The sequence below is a fragment of the Aquarana catesbeiana genome, linkage group LG02 (genome assembly GCF_042186555.1).
Source record: "Aquarana catesbeiana isolate 2022-GZ linkage group LG02, ASM4218655v1, whole genome shotgun sequence".
In the NCBI taxonomy this organism is placed as follows: domain Eukaryota; kingdom Metazoa; phylum Chordata; class Amphibia; order Anura; family Ranidae; genus Aquarana; species Aquarana catesbeiana.
The window spans coordinates 619,037,033-619,064,831 of record NC_133325.1 but is presented as its reverse complement, the minus strand read 5'-3'; the positions used below and the strand labels follow the sequence as shown (position 1 = coordinate 619,064,831).

The 27,799-nt window shown below is 42.1% G+C and overlaps 1 protein-coding gene across 4 annotated transcripts in view; it reads right to left on the bottom strand.

Moving 5' to 3' along the window:
* NLGN4X (neuroligin 4 X-linked) overlaps window positions 1-27,799 on the bottom strand; it is a 662,825-nt gene that overhangs the window by 131,725 nt on the left and 503,301 nt on the right. For all 4 annotated transcript variants that reach the window (XM_073616379.1, XM_073616381.1, XM_073616383.1 and 1 more), the window contains one exon: window positions 25,632-25,817. In XM_073616379.1, coding sequence (XP_073472480.1) covers window positions 25,632-25,817 — 186 coding nt within the window. The remainder of the gene's footprint in view (window positions 1-25,631; window positions 25,818-27,799) is intronic.

The following is a 27,799-nucleotide window of genomic DNA, read 5'->3' as shown; positions in this document are numbered from 1 at the left end:
CAGGCAAATTTCCCTGCCCCAGCTGCTGCACCGCCGAAAGAAGTTTGCTCCCAGCCATCCACATGCCCAGCGGTTGAATGCTAGCTTGGCAAAATTGCTAGCACTTCAACTGCTGCCTTTTCAGTTGGTAGACTCTGCCCCCTTCCGTGAGTTTGTGGAATGTGCGGTTCCTCAGTGGCAGGTACCCAAATGCCACTTTTTCTCCCGGAGGGCGATTCCGGCTCTCTACCGGCATGTGGAAGGCAATGTCCATGCCTCGCTGGACAGGGCGGTCAGCGGTAAGATGCATATTACCGCTGACTCATGGTCCAGCAGGCATGGACAGGGACGTTACCTAAGTTTCACGGCGCATTGGGTGACTCTGCTGGCAGCTGGGAAGGATGCAGGACAAGGTGCAGTAGTGTTGGAGGTTGTTCCGCCACCACGCCTCCAAAATGCTGATTGTGACACACCTCTCTCCTCCACCCCCTCCTATTCTTCTTCCTCCATGGCCTCTTCCTCGGAACCAGCGGTGCTCCGTAGGCGTTCAAGGGGCTACGCAAGTACGCAGGCCAAAAGATGCCATGCGGTGCTTGAGCTGGTGTGCTTGGGGGACAGGAGCCACACTGGGGCAGAGGTTCTGTCAGCTCTGCAGGGGCAGGTTCAGAGGTGGTTGACGCCACGCCAACTTAAGGCAGGAATGGTGGTTTGCGACAATGGCACCAACCTCCTCTCTGCCCTCCGACAGGGACAAATGACCCATGTGCCCTGTTTGGCTCACGTCCTTAACTTGGTGGTGCAGCGGTCCTTGGGCAGGTACCCGGGCTTACAGGATGTCCTGAGGCAGGCCAGGAAAGTCTGTGTGCATTTCCGCCGGTCATATAATGCCAGTGCTCGGCTGACGGACCTCCAAAAGGAGTTTAACCTGCCCAAGAACCGCCTAATCTGTGACATGCCCACCAGGTGGAACTCAACGTTGGCCATGCTGCAGCGGCTGCACACGCAGCAGAGGGCCATCAATGAGTACCTGTGCGACTATGGCACCAGGACAGGGTCAGGGGAGCTTGTTTTTTTTTCTCCACGCCAGTGGGCCATGATCAGGGATGCATGCACTGTCCTGTCACCATTCGAGGAGGCCACGAGGATGGTGAGCACTGACAGTGCATGCATCAGTGACACTGTCCCCCTTGTCCACCTGTTGGAGCACACGCTGCGTGGAATAATGGACAGGGCACTTGAGGCAGAACAGAGGCAGGAAGAGGAGGACTTCCTTAGCTCTCAAGGCCCCCTTTATCCAGACAGTGTTCCTGCATGCCCGCCGATCACACAGGAAGAGGACGAGGAGGAGGAGGAGGAGGAGGAAGATTGTGTCAGTATGGAGGTGGAGCCTGGCACTCAGCATCAGCAGCAGTCTTTAAGGGATCAGTCCCAAGGAACACATGGACTTGTACGTGGCTGGGAGGAGGTGGCTGCGGACGTTGTTGTCCTTAGTGACCCAGAGGACTCCGGACCGAATGCCTCAGCAAACCTACGCTGCATGGCCTCCCTGATCCTGCAAAGCCTGCGTAAGGATCCTCGTATTCGTGGTATCAAGGAGAAGGACCAATACTGGCTGGCAACCCTCCTTGATCCACGTTACAAGGGTAAGGTTGCGGACCTTATCTTGCCATCGCAGAGGGAGCAGAGGATGAAACATCTTCGGGAGGCCTTGCAGAAAGGTCTGTGCAACGCGTTCCCAGAGACTGGGAGGTTACAAACTCCTGTTTCTGGACAACGTGTTGCTGAGGCTTCGGTCAGTCAAAGAAGGAGCGGTGGAGAAGGTGGCCGTCTGACCGATGCGTTCAGACAATTTTTTGGTCCGCAGCCCCAAGGTATGATCGGTTCCAGCAACCATCGCCAGCGTCTGTTTTACATGGTGCAGGAATACCTAGGGGCAAGATCAGACTTGGACACCTTTCCCACCGAAAATCCTCTGGGTTACTGGGTCTTGAGGATGGATCACTGGCCAGAGCTTGCACAGTATGCAATTGAGCTACTGGCCTGTCCTGCATCCAGCGTTCTTTCGGAACGCACATTCAGTGCTGCTGGAGGCGTGGTAACCGATCACAGGGTGCGTCTGTCCACCGACTCGGTCGATCGGCTGACCTTCATAAAAATGAATGAGTCTTGGATCACCACCAGCTACCAAGCACCTGATGCTGATGTAACCGAATAATTTTTTTTGAAATCTCAGATCCCTTCAAAGACTGCCTATGCTGATGCTGAGTGACTATCCCTGAGTAATTATCCTCTTCCTCCTCAATCATCACGCTGATAGCTTGTAAGAACATTTTTGGTTCTGGGCACCACCACCAGTGCCTAAGGCACAATTTTTCAGCCCCTGTTCAACAGGGGCGTGTAATTACAATTTTTGATGTAATACTTTGCAGCAGGGCTCGTTCCTGCATTCCAACTAGAGTGTCTGTGAGGGGTTGCAGTGTGGTGGCACCAGCACCAGTGCCTAAGGCCCAATTTTTCTGCCCCTGTCTAACAGGGGCGTGTAATTACAATTTTTGATGCAATACTTTGCAGCAGGGCTCGTTCCTGCGTTTCAACTAGAGTGTCTGTGAGGGGTTGCAGTGTTGTGGCACCAGCACCAGTGCCTAAGGCCCAATTTTTCTGCCCCTGTCTAACAGGGGCGTGTAATTACAATTTTTGAAGCAATATTTTGCAGCAGGGCTCGTTCCTGCGTTCCAACTAGAGTGTCTGTGAGGGGTTGCAGTGTTGTGGCACCAGCACCAGTGCCTAAGGCCTAATTTTTCAGCTCCTGTTCAACAGGGGCATGTAATTACAACTCTTGATCTAATATTTCACAGCAGGGCCCTGTGAGGGCTTACAGTGTTGTGGCCACAGCAACACCTAAGGCCCAAATTTCTGCTGAGTATATAGGGCAGGACCCTACTTTCAAACATCTAACTTACAAACGATTCCTACTTGCAAACGGAAGGAGACAACAGGAAGTGAGATGAAATCTACCCCTAGGAAGGGAAATTCTCTCCTGTAAGAGTTAATATGGGAAAACAATTTCTCCTTTCCACTGATGCTTTCCAATCCTTGTTCCACAAAAAAACCCAAATTTTCAAAAAACATTTTTCATTGGGACAAAAAAGTGAGGTGAAATCTTCTGAAGAGGAGGAAAGACAGCAAAACAAATGTCACAGGGGTGATAACCCTTCCCTATGTTTTCCAAAAAGCTTAGAAAAGATTTTTTGGCTGGAGCTAAACACGTTAAAAATGTTCAAAATTACAAACAGATTCTACTTAACAACAAACCTACAGTCCCTGTCTTGTTTGCACCGCCTGTATACTGCTGTTCAGAGTATATAGGGCCTGGTGGCCCCACACCTTTCCTTATTTTAATTTGGGTGCGGGGTTCCCCTTAATATCCATACAAGACCCAAAGGGCCTGGTAATGGACTGGGGGGTACCCATGCCGTTTGTCTCACTGATTTTCATCCATATTGCCATGACCCGACATGACATTAAACCCGCAAGCAGTTTTAAATGAGATTTTTTCCTTTAAAAATGACATTTGGTGCAGGGACTGTTCTAAACATGGGAAACACGCGTCACTTTACAGGCATACTATAGACACCCCCCAGGTACGATATTTAAAGGAATATTTCACTTTTTTTTTTTTTACTTTAAGCATCATTAAAATCACTGCTCCCGAAAAAACGGCCGTTTTTAAAAGTTTTTTTTGCATTGATACATGTCCCCTGGGGTAGGACCCGGGTCCCCAAACCCTTTTTAGGACAATACCATGCAAATTAGCCTTTAAAATGAGCACTTTTGATTTCGAACGTTCGAGTCCCATAGACGTCAATGGGGTTCTAACGTTCGTGCGAACTTTCGGTCCGTTCGCGGGTTCTGGTGCGAACCGAACCGGGGGGTGTTCGGCTCATCCCTAGTGGATGAATATTACCCACGGCTGCACAACTTACCACCTCCTTCTTATCAGCAATTTACCTGTATACCCGTCTATAGATTAGGATCACCAGCCCTTACTGGCAGATGCATTATCAGACATCATCCTATCTGTGTTAGATGAGAGGAGTGTATGGTGTGTGCAAGTGGTGGCCATCTGTGCTTTGTTTTTAGACAATGTTGTCTATTTTATTCATTGGTGATGGTATTTGATTCTAAACTAAGTTTTTTTGATTGATGTCTAAGTGAAATTTTTTTCAATAAAATTAATTTATATTTTTGCTATATTACTTGTTCCTCCTTGATGAATTGCTTTTTTGTTTTTTGATTCACAGATAAGGCGACACCTAAATATTTTGGTTCAGCTTATCCCCAAGTTTTCACAGCCTCTATAGAACAAAACAACGAAGGGTGCTAATAGCGTTTCATCAAACTACACCATTTTCCGTTCTGACGGAGATCAAAGACCCAGAAGGTCGCTATCTTATACTCACAGGATATCCATTTGATTCTCTAATCACAATGGTAGCCTACTATGGTCCTAACAAAACTCAGGTAATTGATACTCATAAAACGGGCAAACTTTTAATCTGTGGAGATTCGAATCAAGTCCTTTATCCTTTTGTAGATAAATTCCCAACTCCTATTGCATCTAGTTCTCAATCTTGTAAGTTCCAACAACTTCTTCAACAACACTCTTTATTAGATTCTTGGCGTGAAATTGATCCTGCTAGGTGCCAATTTACTTTTTATTCTCATCCCCATAAATCATTTTCCCGTATTTATCACATATTGATCTCAATAGACATGACCCCTGAACTCCTTTCTTCATCTATTATCCCTTTTGCATGGACTGACCGCTGTGCTGTACTTTCAACTTTCACTTCTCTAATACCCAAAACACAAGATTCTACATGGCATATTAATGCTCAATCCTATCTCACCTATCACACTCTTCTGATCTAAAAATAGCCATAAAAGATTACCTGGCCAATAATGAGACCCCTGATATATCTTCACTGACCCTATGGGAAGCTCATAAACCTGTTCTCCATGGGGATTGTATATGCCAAGCCTCATTTCTTAAAAGAAGCAGAATGTAATTCATGCCACACAATCTTTCAATCCAATCCTACCCCTGTGACAAAATTACAGCTTGATAAAGCACGTTTAAACCTTGACCTTTTTTATCAGAAACTATACATAAAATGTTATGTAAGTCTAAACATAAATTTTATCTTAAAGCTTATAAACCAGATACTCTTTTAACACGAGCACTTAAAAAATGAAATTGACCCTTTAAACAGATTCAACTGAAATTATCTCATGATACATTTACTAGTAATCCAGTAAAGATCCTCCACACCTTTCAAAAACATCTTACCTCCTTATATAAAAAGGAAGGATCTTTTGATCAAACTTTAGCAGAATCATTTTTTTCACAAATCAAACTTCCTACTATTCCTTAAGCCCAATGTGATTGTCTTGAAAGCCCCATTACAGCTATCGAAATTAAATTAGCAATTAACTCTCTTAAACCAAATAAATGTCCAGGCCCAAATGGCTTCTCTGCCCTGTACTATAAGAATTTCTCTCATATCTTTGCTCCAATGTTTACAGACGCATTTACTTCTCTCCTTAGTGATCAATCATTTCGCCCCAAAATATTTATGGCTATAATTTCAATGATCCCCAAACCTCAATCAGACAATACATCTTGTTCTAACCATAGACCCATATCATTGCTCAACCTTGATATTAAGTTACTAGTGAAAGCCTTAGCGACCCGCTTAAATAGTGTAATAGGTTCTTTAATAAATAAAGACCAGTTCAGCTTTATCCCACAGCGCCAAGTGTCAGATATTGTACGCAGGACTACTTTACTAATTCAAGCAGCTAAATCATGACAAATACCCATCTGTCTCTTATCTTTAGATATCAAAAAAGCATTTGATAAAGTTTTGAGGCATTACCTACATTTTGTCCTGCAGCATTGGGGATTTGGTCCTCATTTTCTTAGCTGGGCCTCCTCATTATACAAAAATTCCAAAGCTTATGCTAAATAAGCTGGATATAGATCAAACCTATTTGACATCTTTAGGGGTACGCATCAGGGATGTTCACTTTCCCCACTCTTATTTGCCCTACTTATTGAACTCCTTGTTTAATCAATCCATACTGACCCCTCTATTAAAGGCCTAGATTTAGCTGGTCACCAACATAAACTTTGCCTATTTGATGATGATATCTTAATCTTTATGTCATCCCCTCATATTTCTGCTCCTAATCTTATAAGTAAACTTGATCACTTTGCCCACGTATCTGGTCTAATTATTAACTCTCAAAAATCTAGCCTTAAATATATCTTTACCTCCTCATATTTTACAACGAGCGTAAACATCCCTCCCTTTCTCCTGGTCCACTTCACACATTCTTTACCTAGGGATAACTCTCACACCCAATCTTTCTGACATTTTCATGGCCGATTATCCTCCAATTTTGCATCAAATAGGTATAGGTAAAGGTATAGGATAGGTAAAATTAATGTAATAAAGATGGCTATACTGCCCAAAATTCTTTATTTTTTCAAGTTTTACCTATCCCTGTTCCAGCATACTTTCTCAAAATACTGAGTATGTAAGGCATTAACTTTCGTTTGGGGCTCCTTGGAACCCGTCTGCCCAAACACACTCTTTACCTTCCAAAGCCCAAGGGGGGACTAGGTTTTCCTAATTTTACCACCTATTACCATGCAGCTCAATTAGCCCATATCCCTAAATATCAAGCAAAACATGAAATTCTGCTTTGGGTTGAGCTGGAATCAATAGATTGCAACCCACTTTCAATAACCAACCTCATATGGTCTAATTCCTCGGACTGTAAAAAAACTCAATATTCCTATAACTAAACATACACTAGCCATTTGGGATATAGTTCAATTAGTAAATGGACTAAATCTCCCCATATACCTCTTTTATCACTTCTTTAAAATCCACTTTTCTATCCTGCTTGGTCTTCTCCCAAATCTTTTAAAGTATGGACCTCCACTAATTTAACTCAACTCTGTGAACTAGCACATTCTCTACTTCATTCAAAACTTTCCCTGACTTATGTGAAAGTCATAAACTTCCTAATTCAGAGCTCTTTTGATATCTTCAGAATATTTTTTTTGTATGCCCTATATACAAAGATGAATTCATTTAGATAAATTAACATGCTTTGAAAATATATGTAAATGTGACCCACACACTAAGGGACTTATTTCAACTCTTTACACTCATGTTATTACTAAACCCAACTCAGACCCACTACCATATGTGGCTGAGTGGGAGATGGATTTGGGGTTTTCTTTGGAAGCAGCCAATTGGGATAAGATTTGGATAACAACAAAGTCTTTGGATCACACCTAAGTCATCCTCACGAAACATAGCTGCCTTAGAAACAAATCACAAAGTACCCACATGGTGGTATTTGGTCCCTGTCAGAATTGCAAAATATGCTCCAAATTATTCCCCATCTTGTTTTCATGACTGTGGTGTCTTGGATCACATCTTCATACTTGGTTGGATTGCCCGGTAGCAAAACATTTCTGGAAATACGTATTTCTTATGATTTCAACACTGAAATCCCTATTAATCCTGATCCTACAATACACTTTTAAATTTAAAAACGGCCACTCTCTCCTACGGCCAATTCAAACTCCTATTACAGATCACTACAGCCGTGAAACAAACAATTGCCAAAGCTTGGAAATCCCCATCCTTAATAATTGCTGAAACTAAAAATAGAGTCAATCAAGCAATGATCCACGCAAAAACAGAGGCTATAACTCAAGATAAAATATGCAACTTTGAGAATATATGGAATCCCTGGGTGACTCACTTTTTGCCTTCCAATTTTGATGCTTCCCTACTAAGACCTTGGTAATCTCAATTTATACTTCCATTCTCTGCATTCATGGTATGTGTTTATTACCATGTACTACCCCAGGGACCCCTATTACCTCTCATTTCTTTATTCCCTATTAGGGATGAGCTTTGAGTTCGAGTCAATCTCATGTTCGACTCGAACATCGGCTGTTCGCAAGTTCGCCGAACAGAAAACAATTTGGGATGTTCGCAGCAAATTTGAATGCCACTGAACACCCTTTAAAAGTCTATGGGAGAAATTAAAAGTGCTAATTTTAAAGGCTTATATTCATGGTATTATCATGAAAAGTGTTTGGGGACCTGGGTCCTGCCCCAGGGGACATGGATCAATGCAAAAAAAAGTTTTCAAAAACGGCCATTTTTTCGGGAGCAGTGATTTTAATAATGCTTAAAGTGAAACAATAAAAGTGTAATATCCCTTTAAATTTCGTACCTGGGGGTGTCTATAGTATGCCTGTAAAGGGGCGCATGTTTCCCGTGTTTAGAACAGTCTGACAGCAAAATGACATTTCAAAGGAAAAAAAGTCATTTAAAACTACTCGCGGCTATTAATGCATTGCCGGTCCGACAATACACATAGAAGTTCATTAATAAAAATGGCATGGGAATTCCCCACAGGGGAACCCCGAACCAAAATTTAAAAAAAAACGACGTGGTGGGTCCCCTTAAATTCCATACCAGGCCCTTCAGGTCTGGTATGGATATTAAGGGGAACCCCGGCCAAAATTAAAAAAAAAAGACTTGGGGGTGCCCCTAAATTCCATACCAGGCCCTTCAGGTCTGGTATGGATATTAAGGGGAACACCGGCCAAAATTTTAGAAAAAAAGCGGCATGGGGTCCCCCCAAAAATCCATACCAGAGCCTTATCAGAGTACGCAACCTGGCAGGCCACAGGAAAAGAAGGGGGGACAAGAGAGCGGCCCCCCTCCTGAACCATACCAGGCCCTCAACATTGGGAGGGTGCTTTGGGGTAGCCCCCCAAAACACCTTGTCGCCATGTTGATGAGGACAAGGGCCTCATCCCCACAACCCTGGCCGGTGGTTGTGGGGGTCTGCGGGCAGGAGGCTTATCAGAATCTGGAAGCCCCCTTTAACAAGGGGACCCCCAGATCCCGGCCCTCCCCCTGTGTGAAATGGTAAGGGGGTACAAAAGTATCCCTACCATTTCACTAAAAAACTATCAAAAATGTTAAAAATGACAAGAGACAGTTTTTGACAATTCCTTTATTTAAATGCTTCTTCTTTATTCTGTCTTCTTTCTTCTTTCTTCTGTCTTCCTTCGGTTTCTTCCTCCATCTTCTTCTTCTTCTTCCGGTTCTTCTTGTTCTTCTGGTTCTTCCTCCGGTGTTCTCATCCGGCATCTCCTCCGCGGCATCGGCGTCTTCTTCCCTTCTTCCCTGTGGCATTCCCTGTGACGCCACAGGAAGTCCCGTCAAGCCACCGTGCGTCAGAGGGGGCGGGGTCACTGGGTGGCCCCACCCCCCATTATTTAAGAACCATCAGAAGAGGAGAAGTGTCACACAGCGTGAGCCTCCCTCCATGCCATCATGGATGCGGAGCGGCCCAAAAAGAAGATGAAGAGAAGAAGATGAAGAGAAGAAGATGTAGAGAAGAGCGGGAGCCTCCCTCCATGCCATCATGGATGCGGAGCGGCCCGAGGAGAAGAAGGGAAGAAGACACCGACGCCGTGGAGGAGATGCTGGACGAGAACACCGGAGGAAGAACCAGAAGAACCAGAAGAACCAGAAGAAGAAGATGGAGGAAAAAACCGAAGGAAGATAGAAGATAGAAGAAAGAAGAAAGAAGAAAGAAGAAGCATTTAAATAAAGGAATTGTCAAAAACTGTCTCTTGTCATTTTTAACATTTTTGACACTTTTTTAGTGAAATGGCCTTACCATTTCACACAGGGGGGAGGGCCGGGATCTGGGGGTCCCCTTGTTAAAGGGGGCTTCCAGATTCTGATAAGCCCCCTGCCCGCAGACCCCCACAACCACCGGCCAGGGTTGTGGGGATGAGGCCCTTGTCCTCATCAACATGGGGACAAGGTGTCTTGGGGGGCTACCCCAAAGCACCCTCCCAATGTTGAGGGCATGTGGCCTGGTACGGTTAAGGAGGGGGGGCGCTCTCTCGTCCCCCCCTCTTTTCCTGCGGCCTGCCAGGTTGCGTGCTCAGATAAGGGTCTGGTATGGATTTTTGGGGGGACCCCACGCCATTTTTTTTTAATTGAGGCGTGGGGTTCCCCTTAATTTCTTCAGAAAAGAGCAAGTTATATACAGTATTTGTAGAATATTTGCTTAAAGAAGAACTCTAGTTTCAGGTAATCTGTCCCATCTGTTTCTGCCTTTGGTGCCCTGTAGAAAAGTATACTGCACTACAGTTTTCTCCCCTTCTTTTCCAAAATGTTTGCCTATTAATTTTATTTGAATGGCATTTAGCAAGAATGCTTCCGAGCTGTCAAAGCTCAGCCTACCATGTGACTTAAAATTTTAGATACACCCCCTCGGGCAACAGGTGGTGTCAGTCACTGCTGCAGTGTCCAATGTGATGCACACAACTTCCATATAGCCAATTTGATCTGAAGGAGGAAGTGCTAGCTGAAGAGCTCCATTTGCACAATGAATTCTAGAACTCTGGAATTCCTCTGCAGTTGTTGGTAAGTTTATCAGACTAATGTCTTTACAGTATGATCAGGACTGCAAACACATGTAACTGCACCACATCCTATCTACACTTAAGGACCTTCACTGTTGCTGACAGTGTACTGTATACTGTGTTGCTGCTCTGTGTGTGGTTGATTTACTAAACCTTGAGAATAGACATGTGCACACTGAAATAGTTTGTTTCGGATTTTCGGTTTCGTCCGCAAAATTAATTTATTTAGCTACTCTCAAAATTTGTTTTTATTTATTTTGTTTCGTTAATCCAAATTAATTGAGGTGGAATCTGTCAATTGAAGGCTTATGGTGTCTGTTGGATGTTCTAAGAACATTCGATGAAGCAGCTAAACTGTACGACGCTGCGATCGTACATTTCTGGTCTAATAATTATTAATTATTATTATTACTAGTCAAACAACATTAGAATTCTTCTATAGCCTATGAGCGGAGTATTTGACCATAAATGTCCGCTCGTGGTGAACGCATGTTTTAGTTGCATCGTCAAATCTTATTGCTTAATCTTTTCTGTCGAATCTTCGTCGAATCTTATCGTCAAAGCCTTTTGCTCAATAATTCAGGTTCTCTGAAATGGACAAATGGACCAGCTAAGAATGACTGTCTAAAATGATTCAGTGTGTCTCTCTCTAATAGCAATCGTAAGGGAAAGTAAGTTGGCTGTACATGTGTACTTAAAGCATTTGCTAACCCCCTCAAAAAAATTGATTCTGCTCCTTTAAAGCATGTTCTATGACACAGTGCTTGTCCTGTGTCATTTGGCCCACCGTAACACCTAAAAAACCTGTCTGATCCTGCCAGTTTCTCCCCACCCCTCTGTAAACTGACCACAGTATATCATGGCTGCTGAGACCAGACACTGTTGTCAGTTTATGTGCCTCCGTCATCCCCAGCCTGCTCTCTGCTCTCCTTTCTGCTCCTGTGTCCTCCTCTCCCTCCCCTCTCTGTCTGTGTGTGAGCCGTCCCTACCCCCTCCTGCTGCTCTCAACACTAACCTGTATACACCGTCAGCACTGCCTCCTATTGCAGTGTCCCCCTCTGTGAATGATTTGTAAATGTAAATGCTGTAAATACCTAATTTAAGAGCCAAGATTGCGATCACATGACCAGCCATCTCTCTCCTCCTCTCCTCCTCTCCTCCTCCACTCCAGACTGACATCAGCAGAGGAATTTCAGCCCTGCCCACTGCATCTCTCAGAGGAGAAAAGGAGAAAGCTGGCCAGTCATGTGATCGCAATATCAGCAGTGAAATTAGGTATTTGCAACATTTATTTTTATAAATCACACACAGAGGGGGATACTACAATAGGAGGCAGTGTTGATGGTGCATACAGGTTAGAGTGGCTTAACAACCACTTTAAGTTCTAGTTATTTTCCTGCTAATCCTCTTTGGTTACAATCAGCCAATAACATTCATCATCATCATCATTTTACTTCCCCCACCCATTCCAGCAGCGACCACTAACAGCCATTTTACTATTGTCTCTATAATGTTAAATCTTTTCTCTCTATGTTCAATAATCTTGGAATAAAAGAGTTAGGTTAGGCACATTTGACCACAGGTTCGATAGACACAGATCGCTATTGTCAGCGTCATGTTGAATATTCTATCTATCAAATATCGAACTGTTGTAGCAGCAAGACAAAAATATCATGGATATGAAAATAAAGCATTTTTTTATTTCAGGTCTTTCGGATTTTGGATTCTTTATCGCTCATTGTCGTTTTGTTAAAATTAACACGAAAATCCCAGAAATTCAGACAAAAAGATGCATTTGGACGATAACAAATGCACATGTCTACTTGAGAGTGCAAAATCTGGTGCAGCTGTGCATGGTAGCCAATCAGCTTTAACTTCAGCCTGTTCAATTTAGCTTTGACAAAAAAAAAAAAAAACTGGAAGTTTATTGGTTTCTATGCAGAGCTGTACTGGATTTTGCACTCTCCAGTTTTAGTAAATCAACCCCTGAGTATAAATTCAGTGTTGTTTCCCACAACTACCTTGCTGTGTTCCTTATTGCATTAATGAAAATGTGTGCTTTATTATCTACTTAAAGAGGATAAGTAAAGAGTAATGGCGGCCACACATGCTTCAATTTTATCATCCGATCAATGTGTAATTCATTCAAAATGATTGAATCCATGAACAACTGAATAGTCATAACTTTCTTTCTGATCAGATTAAACCTAATTTAGATCAGATTCAATCAAACTAAGTCAATTAGCCAGGATTAAAAATTATTAATTGTTTCATTTATGAGTACCAGCATATTCCAAATGATCGAATTGTGAGATTACATTTTGGAAACATGGAGATGCAGTTAAAAACTTGCAGATTAAAGTTATGATTGTATCTTAACTATCAATCTAAATCCATGTCACAATGTGTGGTATATAATTTCAATGGGTTGTTGACTATACATTGATTGTTCTTATCAAAAGAGACCAATCGGGAAAGAAATCAATCATTTATTGGAGGAAGCATGGATGGCCACCATTAGCTCATACATATGTCCTGTGCTGTTCAGTATGATGTGAACTGCAAACACATGTAACACTGAGCATCAGGTATATTGTTTTATGCTTATTCACTAAGTCAAAGCTGTGTATATTAGCTTAGAGAGACATGGTGTCTGCAAAATATCAGTAACTTTTGTGTGTGTGTGTTACTGTTGACATGACATGCTGCCTCCAAGTGACTTCTTACACCAATCAGTGCACAGCAAATTTAAAAAAGGCCAGGATGGTTATATAATAATTTTTACTTTCCAGTTTTAAGGTAGAAAGCCTCAGATAAATGCTAAAAAAAAGGCCAGAAAGCTCTACTGCAGGTGTGGGGTTGCTTCATATTAAAGAGGAGCTCCAGTCCTTTTTGTGTTTATTAAAAGTCATCAGCTACAAAAAGTGTATCTGCTGACTTTTAATAAACACACACTCACCTAGAAGGTGTTTAGTTTTAGCAGGTACCCGCTCCACCCCTCAAAAAAAATGACATGCCAAATGTGGCAGGGGAGAGGGGGGGAGTGCTTAAAGTGGAACTTTCCCTTTTGGGTGGAGCTCCGCTTTAAAGTCCAAGCACATACAGAATATATAACTATCTTCATTTCTTGCTAAATACTAAATATTGATTTGAAATAACAATCTTATTGTATAAAATTGTTTACAGCAAACATCAGGGTGACAACTGGGGGCACATTTTCCTCACTGAAGCCTGTAGGTACACAACTTTTAGCTAGGATCAGTTCCTTTACACAAAAACCTTTTCTAACCTATTTTAGAATATTGTGATCATATTGTGTCAATTTATACTAATAATGGAAAAGAATGTGTGGTCAATAGATATATAGAGAAAATCTTCCTGCGTTCAATAGCAAATCTGTTCCTGAGGACCACACATAACCTGATCTTGCAATGCAACCAATTCAAGCATCCTTCTTAACATCTGGGCCATATGAAAGTTAAGTTGAGATAGACGACAAGGGCTTCCCAGCAATACAAGATTTTATTACCAAGGCATCATATTTACTCTGCCCTAAAAGGAACAGCCACTATAGTTAATTGGCCAATAGCTTGAGGAAAGTGAGAAGTGCCTACCTCTCACTCCCCATCATTACTGGTGTCTCTCTATCAATGGCCTCCTTTTTCCAATCTAAACATCTATTTATTAAATGCTATACAGTAAATTGTATCATTTGTAGATCTATATCTGTGTACAATTATAGAGCTTTCTATGAGCCAATATAATTGAAATGCCCAAATTAGTCTTGTTAAAGTTCATATATAAGAACATGTACACATCAGGCATCAGGTCATAAGTTAATGAAATAAAAAACGTACATAAAATATAGTACTATGATTAATGAGCACACAGACAGCATACAAGGAAAGTAAGATCTTTACAATCTGTACAAGAATCTTTTTACCTAATTATTTTTTAACTTAACAACATTAGTATGTTAACAACATTAGACCCTTTACTTCATTTAAATAGTAAGTACTTACATGAATAAGTAAAAGCATATTATTTATATCTTATCTATTAAGCATTATTCATAGAAATGAGCCTTTTCAGAATATGAACCATTGGATTCAATAGTTAGGCTACAAAGGTCACAGAGAATAAGGGATTTTTCAGTAAAAAAAATGTGAGGATTAGTAATGTCTACTGAAAGAAAGCAGAGATGACTATTAGTTTTTAAATTGGTGGATGTTAATAATTCACTTGTCCCTACCAACAGATTCCCTCAGGGCATACATCACTGTAATTCTCAAACAAGACAAAGATCTCACACAATGTAGCAGCTACCAATCAATCGCCATACTTAACGTGGATCATGCATGGACAGTCTCCTATTTGTAATCTTAAATCCTGAGGTGACTCTCCCCAACCTAATGTCTCTATTCCATTAATGGTATTGTATCTATCAGATAATTTACACTAAATCTGAAGTCATCAATATACCAGTACTGGCCTGTTAGGTTGAGACAATGTTTCCTTTCCTTGGGCCTCCTTTTATATCTAAAGTACTTGACAGCTCAGCTTACCTCAGCCTGGATCAGTTATTTGAGGCAACTTTTGACCCTCATTATCTAAAATACACTTGGATAAACAAAATTGTAGGGCTTTAAACCTGATGTGGTTTGGGAGATGTAACTGTTTTAATATGACTAATCAACCTCAGATATTATCCCCTTTGTGCCGAGCGTATGCATATATGCGGCCTCGGCTTTCGGGGGTTATACTGGCATGATGCCCACAGCTGCAGGCATGATCCTGGTACCGTTTTTTAGAGAGGGCAATTGGCTTTCCAGGGATAATGACAGATGTGGCTAAAAGCTGCTCAATTGTTATCCCGGAGGAGTGGGAGGAGACATCCCCCCTCCCGCCGCCTCTTTCCGCTCTGACCAGGCCTCCCGTCCCACCGGGAGACCCGATCCACGATCTGGCACTTCTGGCGTCTAGCCACAGACTGGAATGAAGCCATAAATGGCTTCGTTCCTGTCTCCTGAATGTAAAAACTGAAGCGACGTCACAACGTCACTCCCTGTTTACTCGGGTGCCAATGGCGCCGGATTAAAAAAAATATACAGTATTCAGAATCGCTGTTTTCAGCGATCTGAATACTTTGAAGGTCTTTTAGACCCCTGATCCCTCCATAAAGAGTACCTGTCACCACCTATTACTGTCATAAGGGATGTTTACATTCCTTGTGACAGCAATAAAAGTGATCAAATGTTTTATATTTTTTTAAAAAAACACAATTTAATAAAATAAAAATAAATCAGAAAACGCATACGGAAGTCACGCCCGCATATGTAAACGGTGTTCAAATCACACATGTTAAGTATCTCCATGATCGTCAGAGCAAGAGCAATAATTTTAGCACTAGACCTGCTCTGTAACTCTATCCTGGTAACTGTAAAAATAATTTAAAGCGTCGCCTGTGGAGATTTTTAGGTACCATAGTTTGTTGCCACGAGTGCGTGCAATTATAAAGCATGACATGTTTGGTATCTATTTACTCGGCATAACATCATCTTTCACATTATACAAAAAAATTGGGCTAACTTTACTGTTTTGTTTTTTAAAATTCATGAAAACACTGCTGCACAAATACCGTGTGACATAAAATATTGCAACAATCGCCATTTTATTCTCTAGATTCTCTGCTAAAAATATATATATAATGTTTGGGGTTCTAAGTAATTTTCTAGCAAAAAATACAGATTTTAACTTGTAAACACCAAATATTAGAAATAGGCTTAGGAATGAAAGGGTTTAATCTGATCCAAACCTTCCCTATATTCATCCCTACATAATTTTTTCAACATTTCCGCTCACTACTTCTTAAATTCATATGGGGGAAGAATGACCATGTATACATATCTCCCTCTCCACCCTCATTGGAGAAGAAATGAGACATTGGCCTACCTGATATCCTACTATACTACAAGGTGCTACATATAGCATGGGTGGTAAGCTGGTGCACTCAAGCCGCATTAAAATCCTGGGTTGGGATTGAACAGGAACACTCTGGTCCCCTTACCTTGTATTCCCTGGCTCCTGTCAGTATAATTGCCATCTTTTATTACACACCCAACCATCGGAGTGATGATTAAAGTGATATTATCCACTTTCCCTTTACCTGAGTTCTCCATGCAACCATCTCCTTTGATCCCCATACTTAGAGACTTATGCCCTGTACACACGGTCGGAATTTCCGATGGAAAAAAGTGTGATCGGATTGTGTTGTTGGAAATTCCGATCATGTGTGGGCTCCATCAGACTTTTTCCGTCGGAATTTCTGACACACAAAGTTGGAGAGCAGGCTATAAAATTTTCCGACAACAAAATCCGATCGGCTGAATTCCGATCATGTGTACACAAATCCGACGCACAAAGTGCCATGCATGCTCAGAATAAATTAAGAGACGAAAGCTATTGGCTACTGCCCCGTTTATAGTCCTGACGTACGTGTTTTACGTCACTGCGTTCAGAAAGATCGGATTTTCCGACAACTTTGTGCGACCGTGTGTATGCAAGACAAGTTTGAGCCAACGTCCGTCGGAAAAAATCCATGGATTTTGTTGTCGGAATGTCCGATCAATGTCCGATCGTGTGTACAGGGCATTAGCGTTTGTATCCAGTAACACTATTAAACATATCTATCGTTTGAAAATTTTGACCTCTATATTTTATGACATCTTCTAGTTGTCCTACGCTGCCAGCCATCCAACACCTATTGGATCCACCTACTGACGTTTGGTCAGCATACCAGATCTGTCACCACATTTGAAAATGTATCCACGGATATGTCATGTGTGCCCCATCTTCTATCACAGCTTTACAGACTGCTCGTATCCCCCCCTCCAGATTACATTCTTCCTTAAAATCCTTATGATTATCATAGGTAAGAGTTGTTAGAACCACTAATTGATGTTCCCTCTCTTCCTACTATAATCAACTACCATTGATTATTAACCGATTATCTACCATAGGTACCCCTAATGTATAGCTGCTCCTGAAGAGTGGAAACGATCCAGGAAATGCGTCAAACTTTTTATTATTGGATGCTATACCACAATAATCATAATTCTACTATGGGTTTGAAATGTTCAAATTATCAATTAAATTTTATTGGTTAGTAATATATAGATACGTTGGAGTGTACTGTCGGTTCATTATCAACCTTATGTAACAATGCTATTGTATTATGAATTTTATTGTGCTATGAATTTATCATGCCTTTTTATTCTGACAATTACATATTGATTTATTATTAATGTTCCCACTGTACTACCCCCTTTTGTTTGCCAATAAACTTTTTTTATTATATTGAATGATTTGAACTACCCAAGTGTCTTGTTTCATATAAAGTCCCACTGTTCCCAATTCCCCTTTTTCCTCGTCCGCCATCACACTGTCCCCATACATCAGGTTCCCCCATAACAGTGGCCCCATACATCAGGTGCCCCTCTTCACAGTGTCTCCATACATCAGGTGTCCCTATCACAGTGCCCTTTACATCAGGTGTCCCTCAATACAGTGCCCATATAGATCATATGTCCTCATCAAAGTGCCCCAATACATTAGGTGTCCCCATACAACAGGCGTCCCCCCATTACAGTGTCCCCATACATCATGTCACCCCATAACAGTGCCCCCTTACATCATGTCACCCCATCATAGTGCCCCATACATCATGTCACCCCATCACATTGCCCATATACTGTACACCACGTGTCCAATCACAGTGCCCCTTTACATCAGGTTCTCCCATCAGTGTCCCCATAGATTGGGTTCCCCCATCACAGTATCATCTTAAATCGGGTGTCCCCCATCACAGTGTCCACATACATCAGGTGTCCCCCATCACAGTGCCCATATTGATCAGATGTCCCCATCACAGTGGTCCTATACATTAGGTGTGCCCATACATCAGGTGTCCCTGTAACAGTGTCCTCTTAAATTAGGTGTCCCCATCACAGTGTCCCCATACATCAGATGTCCCCCTCACATGGCCGATATAGATCATATGCCCCTATCATAGTTCCCCCCTCTCATTATATGCCCCCCATCACAGTGCCTGTATAGATCAGATGTCCCAATCACAGAGTGCATCCATACATTAGGTTCCCCCCGTCCTAGTGCCCATATAGATCAGATGTCCCCATCAAAGTGCCCCAATACATTAGGTGTCCCCATACATCAAGTGTCCCCCATCACAGTGTCCTCTTAAATCAGGTCCCCCAATAACAGTGTCCCCATACATCAGGTGTCCCCCATCCCAGTGCCCATATAGATCAGATGTCCCCATCAGGTGTCGCCATCACAATCTCCAACTATCTGAATGAAAGAGGCATTACTCATGTCAGACACTAACAAGCTCCCGGCGCCCTCTCCTCCATAGGACGACATGACACTGCACCCTGGACAGCCGCCCCTTCCCTTATCCTGGCCCTAGTGGAGAGCACTAGGCAAGGTGCAGTCCTCCACCGCTTTGAATGCTGTGCAGTGTGCAGGAGTCGCGGCCGTGATGTCACTGGTTGCTAGATGCCAGGCAGCTCTAGCAACCTGTGGCCAGTAAGGCTCAGGTGGGGGTGGACACGAAGCCAGTGCTATGCTGGGTTGGCTGGCTCTGTCAGTTTCATTCCGGGACACTGTACTGTCCCCGAAATGAAGGTGCCCGGGACAATCCTTAATCATTAAAGTGATGATTTGGCCCTGATAGATGCTTGATAAGATGGCCCTGGGTGGTACAGGGTCCAACTAAGCTTCAACAAACTTCCCCGCAAACATCCAACTTATGTTGATGTTGTCATCAGGAAGAGGGCCAAAAAATACACCCATTCTGGGAACAAGTGAGACAACTAATACTAAAACAATAATGTTATTTACCAAGGAACATACATTCCACATAATTATGCTACCAAAATTAGTGTGTACTGTAAATTGCCTCCAGCATTATTCCTATTTCGTCCTGCTAGAGGCTGCCATTTTTCTGAAGCCCAGAGCCCTGAGGAGAAGTGAATCTTTAGGCTGTCAGCAGATCAGTGCCACTTAAATAGAGCAACTGAGCATTTACAGAGCAGGATGAGACAGTGTATTACTGTATTTTAAACAGTACAGGCACTTATTTTTAATGTTTTATATATATATATATATATGTGTATATATATATATATATATATATATATATATATATATATATATATATATATACCTGAAAAAAGCAGCCAGCATAAAGTGATTTAGCATGTGTCAGGGAAATGGCCACAGGAAAACTGTCAATAGTGCCAGTACTGGTAATTAATGGACGCTTCCGGCACATTGTCATGCGCACTGATGCAAGAAGAACAAACAGGCGTACGCGGGTTAGCGACAGCACTAATGTGCAAACGTGCATGCGCGATGGCGCTAGTTGGCAAACATGCGTACGTAATAGGCACACAGTATGACAGATGCAGCCACGAACTGGCCTATATAAGACTGCTGCTGAGCCCACCACATTGTTGCATTGTTGTCAGCCTTCCCATGTTCCTAAAACTCTATTATGCATATTATACTTGGATTTTCTGTTGTGACCCAGCTTGCTCCTGACCTGTCTGATCTGCTCTCCTGGTTTGACCCCCTGGCTTGCTTTACCGCCTTCGCTTCGTCTCCAGTGTCTGATACCGGCTTGCACCACAGACTTTGCTACCATTACCTGTTCCTGGCTTGCTTTCCTGTATTTGACCTTGACTTGACCCTTTTCCTGCCTCTTCCTCCTGTTGGATACACAGTGTTTGACCCCTGACCTGGCGTCCACTACCGTCTCCTGCACACACCATTGCCAAGTGTTACTGAGGATCCCTAGAGACTTTGGCCCAGCTGTGTATCCTGAATTATCCAGTGGCCACCGGCTCTACCCTCCTGTACCCAGGTATCCTGTGCTTCTTTGGGCACTACACCTTCTGTACCATCTTCAGGGATGTACTGCACTTAGCCGCAAGGGGAGCCCTCTCGGCACTTCGGCCTCTGACCAGGTACGTGACAGTATGATTTCATTTTCTGACTAAAGTTCCACTTAAAGCTTAGAGCAGTGGAGCTAGGCAGTCATAGTATGAATTATTTACTTCACATTAATAGCGTACCACTTACCCATACATTTTCACCTAAAGTTAATCTGCTGAATGTGGCCATGGCATGCATTTCAGCCTTATGGAAGCAGCCTATCACTCCTTTAATCTCTTACTGGCTGAACCAAGTTAATGATGTTAAAAACTTGGAAAGCCTTACGGCTTCCATATAACACAGAGAGGAAAAGTTTTGTGACATTTGGTATCCATGGACCATCTCCTCTTCTTCTCAGGTTCTCTGCCCCTCTACTCCCAGACACTTACAGAGCAGTTCTGGATTGCCTCATGGTTCTGTGGAACTGGCTAGATGCCAGAGTGCTATTGCTGGCCTTTCTTTTTTTTTGTGTATCTTTCTTCACCCTCATTGTAAATAATTTATTTTTTTAAATTTAGAAGATATTTAGAAACAAACTTGAGGTAGCTATAGACCTTGGGGGTTTACACCTTTCTGATCACAATCTTTGTTCCTTTATGTTATGTGTTTTCATATGCCCATGTAACTGTGCCAAAAGGCAGGTGACCTCTCAGAAAGTTTTGTAATAAATGGTCATGTTTATTTGTATTGATCTCACACAGCTGTGCCTGAGATGTCATGTTAAGAGACAATGTTTGTCAACCACTGCCTTTCTTTAAGACTACCTATAATGGCACCCAGAAATTGAACTGGTAAGGATTGAAAATTACCCTTTTTCTGGAGCAAAATGGATATCTGTGGTGATCAGTAGGGATGAGCCGAACACCCCCCTGTTCGGTTCGCACCAGAACATGCGAACAGGAAAAAAGTTCGTTCGAACACGCGAACACCGTTAAAGTCTATGGGACACGAACATGAATAATCAAAATGCTAATTTTAAAGGCTAATATGCAAGTTATTGTCATAAAAAGTGTTTGGGGACCTGGGTCCTGCCCCAGGGGACATGGATCAATGCAAAAAAAAGTTTTAAAAACGGCTGTTTTTGCAGGAGCAGTGATTTTAATAATGCTTAAAGTCAAACAATAAAAGTGTAATATCCCTTTAAATTTCATACCTGGGGGGTGTCTATAGTATGCCTGTAAAGGGGCGCATGTTTCCTGTGTTTAGAACAGTCTGACAGCAAAATGACATTTTGAAGGAAAAAACTCATTTAAAACTACCCGCGGCTATTGCATTGCCGACAATACACATAGAAGTTCATTGATAAAAACGGCATGGGAATTCCCCAAAGGGGAACCCCGAACCAAAATTAAAAAAAAAAAATGACGTGGGAGTCCCCCTAAATTCCATACCAGGCCCTTCAGGTCTGGTATGGATATTAAGGGGAACCCCGGCCAAAATAAAAAAAAAAAAATGACGTGGGGTTCCCCCTAAATTCCATACCAGACCCTTCAGGTCTGGTATGGATTTTAAGGGGAACCCCGCGCCAAAAAAAAAAAAAAAAAACGGCGTGGGGTCCCCCCAAAAATCCATACCAGACCCTTATCCGAGCACGCAACCTGGCAGGCCGCAGGAAAAGAGGGGGGGACGAGAGTGCGCCCCCCCCCCCTCCTGAACCGTACCAGGCCACATGCCCTCAACATTGGGAGGGTGCTTTGGGGTAGCCCCCCAAAACACCTTGTCCCCATGTTGATGAGGACAAGGGCCTCATCCCCACAACCCTGGCCGGTGGTTGTGGGGGTCTGCAGGCGGGGGGCTTATCAGAATCTGGAAGCCCCCTTTAACAAGGGGACCCCCAGATTCCGACCCCCCCTGTGTGAAATGGTAAGGGGGTACAAAAGTACCCCTACCATTTCACTAAAAAACTGTCAAAAATGTTAAAAATGACAAGAGACAGTTTTTGACAATTCCTTTATTTAAATACTTCTTCTTTCTTCTATCTTCCTTCATCTTCTGGTTCTTCTGGCTCTTCCGTTTCTTTCTCCGGCGTTCTCGTCCAGCATCTCCTCCGCGGCGTCTTCTATCTTCTTCTCCTCGGGCCGCTCCGCACCCATGGCATGGGGGGGAGGCTCCCGCTCTTCTCTTCATCTTCTTCATCTTCTTCTCTTCTTCTTTTCTTCTCTTCTTCTCTTCTTCTCTTCTTCATTTTCTTCTCCAGGCTGCTCCGCAACCCATGCTGGCATGAAGGGAGGCTCCCGCTGTGTGACGGCGCTCCTCGTCTGACAGTTCTTAAATAACGGGGGGCGGGGCCACGGGACATGACGGGACTTCCCTGTGGCATTCCCCGTGACGTCACAGGGAAGTCCCGTCAAGTCACCGTGCGTCAGAGGGGGGCGGGGTCACCGGGTGGCCCCGCCCCCGTTATTTAAGAACTGTCAGACGAGGAGCGCCATCACACAGCGGGAGCCTCCCTCCATGCTAGCATGGGTGCGGAGCGGCCCGGAGAAGAAAATGAAGAAGAGAAGAAAAGAAGAAGAGAAGAAGAGAAGAAGATGAAGAAGAAGAGAAGAGTGGGACCCTCCCCCCATGCCATGGGTGCGGAGCGGCCCGAGGAGAAGAAGATAGAAGACGCCGCGGAGGAGATGCTGGACGAGAACGCCGGAGGAAGAACCAGAAGAGCCAGAAGAACCAGAAGAACCAGAAGATGAAGGAAGATAGAAGAAAGAAGAAGTATTTAAATAAAGGAATTGTCAAAAACTGTTTCTTGTCATTTTTAACATTTTTGACAGTTTTTTAGTGAAATGGTAGGGGTAAGTACCCCCTTACCATTTCACATAGGGGGGGGCCGGGATCTGGGGGTCCCCTTGTTAAAGGGGGCTTCCAGATTCCGATAAGCCCCCCGCCCGCAGACCCCCACAACCACCGGCCAGGGTTGTGGGGATGAGGCCCTTGTCCTCATCAACATGGGGACAAGGTGTTTTGGGGGGCTATCCCAAAGCACCCTCCCAATGTTGAGGGCATGTGGCCTGGTACGGTTCAGGAGGGGGGGCGCACTCTCGTCCCCCCCCCCTTTTCCTGCGGCCTGCCAGGTTGCGTGCTCGGATAAGGGTCTGGTATGGATTTTTGGGGGGACCCCACGCCGTTTTTTTTTTTTTTTTTGGCGCGGGGTTCCCCTTAAAATCCATACCAGACCTGAAGGGTCTGGTATGGAATTTAGGGGGAACCCCACGTCATTTTTTTTTTTTATTTTGGCCGGGGTTCCCCTTAATATCCATACCAGACCTGAAGGGCCTGGTATGGAATTTAGGGGGACTCCCACGTCATTTTTTTTTTTTAATTTTGGTTCGGGGTTCCCCTTTGGGGAATTCCCATGCCGTTTTTATCAATGAACTTCTATGTGTATTGTCGGCAATACATTAATAGCCGCGGGTAGTTTTAAATGAGTTTTTTCCTTCAAAATGTCATTTTGCTGTCAGACTGTTCTAAACACAGGAAACATGCGCCCCTTTACAGGCATACTATAGACACCCCCCAGGTACGAAATTTAAAGGGATATTACACTTTTATTGTTTGACTTTAAGCATTATTAAAATCACTGCTCCTGAAAAAACGGCCGTTTTTAAAACTTTTTTTTGCATTGATCCATGTCCCCTGGGGCAGGACCTGGCTCCCCAAACACTTTTTATGACAATAACTTGCATATTAGCCTTTAAAATTAGCACTTTTGATTTCTCCCATAGACTTTTAAAGGGTGTTCCGCGGCATTCGAATTTGCCGCGAACACCCCAAATTGTTTGCTGTTCGGTGAACTGGTGAACAGCTGATGTTCGAGCCGAACATGAGTTCAACTCGAACTCGAAGCTCATCCCTAGTGAGCAGCAATGTTCTGTAGATTTTTTTTAACCTTTTCTGGGAAACTGATACATTTTTCACTAGTCAGGATTCATGCACGCAGGAATTTAAAAGAATATCTCCAGTTTCAAGGAAATAATTGGAAGTGATGTGAATATTTTAGCTTAAAGTGGATGTAAACCCCCACATATACCAAGTGAAGTGAATAACCTCAGATGATACACAGGGATTAAACAAATCTCCCTACATAAGTTTTACATGTATATCTGCTGTCTTCAGCTGTATATATATCCTTTAGAAAGTGATCTTTGTGTTACAGATTTTCTCTTCCTGGTCAGCATTGGGAGTGGATTATTGGCATACAAGCAAGACAGCTTATGGGAGGAAAGGCACACACCTCCACTCCACATTGGCCAAGGAATAAGAAATGTGAAGAGCTCTGTTCTGAGACGGCAAGCTGTCTGCTAATCTATTTATAACACACTCCCATGACACACACTTCAAGCTGGCATCTCAAAAACGTGTCAGAGCCTATCAGGCTGATAACAGAGCTACTGGGCAAAAGAAAGCTATGGGACTCAGTGCTTTGAAGAAAGATAAGAAAACACTACTGATATATGTGCCCAGCTCAAATTTTATGAATCGGGTTTACATCCACTTTACATGTATGTTTATTCAAAAAGTATTAGAACAAGTAGAACAAAATATAATAACAAATTGGAATCACACTTCTTTGCTCTGTCTACAGCGATACAAAATCCGACTGGTAGCTATGCAATTGTAAAGTTTGAATAATATCATTGTTACCTTTTGTACTTTTTTTTAATTGAAAAAGCTCTTATATCTGTCAAAAAAATGTAATAATTTAAATAGAACTGTTCAATTAAATAGTCCCAAATGTATTTTTACTGATCATAGTGAGCTAAAATCTGATTTTCTTTCTAGTAACCTTGCCTATTTCACTACATGATTAGTAAAAAGCTTATTGGATGTATGAATAATAGATACTGCTTCCTTTTCACTTGGGTACAATTAACTCATCAATGGCAGCATGTATAAGCATTACATATGGACCATGGAATATTAATGTTGCATTCTGGCTATGGTCTGGCATACATATTTCTTATTTTATTTTTATACAATCTTTTCCTGGAAATACAACCTCAAATTATTTAGCCTGTTTTATATTAGAAACTAAAAATTTCCATCAATTCTGTCTATTGTTGTAAGACAAATAGGTATAACATAACACGATTACCTTCAGAATAGTGGGATAAGGTTAATAGGCTTACACAGGATGCTCCAGCCCCAGAGCCAAAAATGGTAACTCGTTTTGGGTCTCCACCAAAAGCCCCTATGTTTTCTTCAATCCATCTCAAAGCTTGAATTTGGTCAAGTAATCCATAATTTCCTTTAGCTGCTTGATCCCCTGTACTCAAAAACCCTGAAATAATAAAACATATTATTATACATATTTGATATTTCATTTACCATGCCAATTAGTAAATTATTTTATTTAGTCTATTTAACAGCAGTTTATAATTACGATAACAAAAAGATATGGAAATATGGTGTCGTTTTTAGTATATGCTCATTCTCCAGTCTGGGATGATCCTGTGACTGGACAACTATATTGAAAAACATTTGTGGGAAAGGCAGTGAAAAGACAGTCACTCTAAGGATCACAGAGCTTTGAATTAAATTAGTATAAAACATTACAAAATGTAAATAATTATTGAAGCCATCACCTTTCCCCATAGATTAAAACCATCTATGACAACAATGTTGTCATTTGTAGGACATCCCCATACACATCTCACATGCTCAAGTTGTTACACTACATGTACATAACACTCTCTATCAGTTGAGCACCACTGCAGGTCAGATTCAAATCCTCTGATGCATAATTTGGCTATGTAGTGTAAACATCAAAACCACCATAAAGTAGCAAACAAGCAATGGAAAAAACAAAAGTGAATCTTGGAATAGCAATCCGTGGCAGATGGTAGGAACTCCAACATATGCTTCATTGAGTGTCAATGCTATAAATGGAAATAAACTTTGTATAACTCCAAGTGCTGTAATTGCATACACAATGGCTCATTTAGATGCAGCATGGAAGAATATATCATTCCAGTCTGTGATATCCAAAATAGCAAATAAACTCATGTGAGTTCAGTATACTCCAGCATTGCAATTAAACAGTTCAATATATCCTGCTTGCAGCAAAGGTAGTAAGGCAGAAAAGTTAGATGTCAAGGCAAACATTGTTGTTAAACATAAGTAGAATTATAATCATTATTTGCAAACAAATCAAGAACTTTTGAACTATTTGATTATATTGTCAGAAACGCAGAAAGTCTGAGTTACAGTAAGTGCCCTTTACATGGCCCGGATTTTACTGTAAACTAGTATACTACCTTAATGCTATGGGTTTGATTCACTTAAAGTGATCGTAACCCTACTTTTTTTTTTTTTTTAAAATAACAAACATGGTATACTTACCGCCACTGTGCAGTTCGTTTTGCACAGAGTGGCCCCGATCCTCGACTTCTGGGGTATTAGTTAAAGTCATGCTCATGTGGTTTAAACATATTTACAAGTATGATCTATTGTATTTTTGTTTTTGTATTAAATATAGATATCTGTTGATTAATCTCTTAAAGGAGCATTATTTCGCCTCTCTTAACAAACTGTCAGCCTGGGCAAAAATAGATGACACAATCAGTAATCAAACTCTTTGAAATTTGGTTATCCATAAAAGTAGGCGCTCCTAATCTTAATGCCCAATTCCATACCATTCATTCCACTTTGAAGCCTGGCTAAAAATACACTTGTCACAATTAAGACTGATATAAGAAAATTGTAATCCTAATCTTAATCTACATAAACGGTACGCTAGAGGTGTTTGTACATTATCTGATTTATACAGAAAAAACTCTTTAAAAATGTTTGAATGAATATTTCAAGAATATGAGATTCTGATTATGAAACAATATTATTATTTGTGCATCCTTCAATTTGTCTATCTCCATAAACCTTTGTTTCCCTATAGAAGTATTTCACTTTTTTATAGACACTTAAAGGGGGAAAATGTTTCTCAAAAACTTCAACTATGATTAAATGGGAAAGTGACAAGGACAAAAAATACTCATTGCAGTAATGGAAAGTTGCCTTAAACAGCATGTTTCAGATCTGGTCATTCACTGCTCCAGTCAATGGGAGCTACTGCAAATGATAACACATCGCTGGCATATCAGTCCATACAGGCTTTATAAAATAGATAATCATAATCCCCCACTGTGTTTGAGAGATTAGAGTGAACTTGGTTCTCTTGTACACATAATTTGGTTCTGCAAATCTCTCAGGTCCTACTGGAATATTATTTTCTCTATATGGTTGATATAATAGGGACTAGGGATGAGC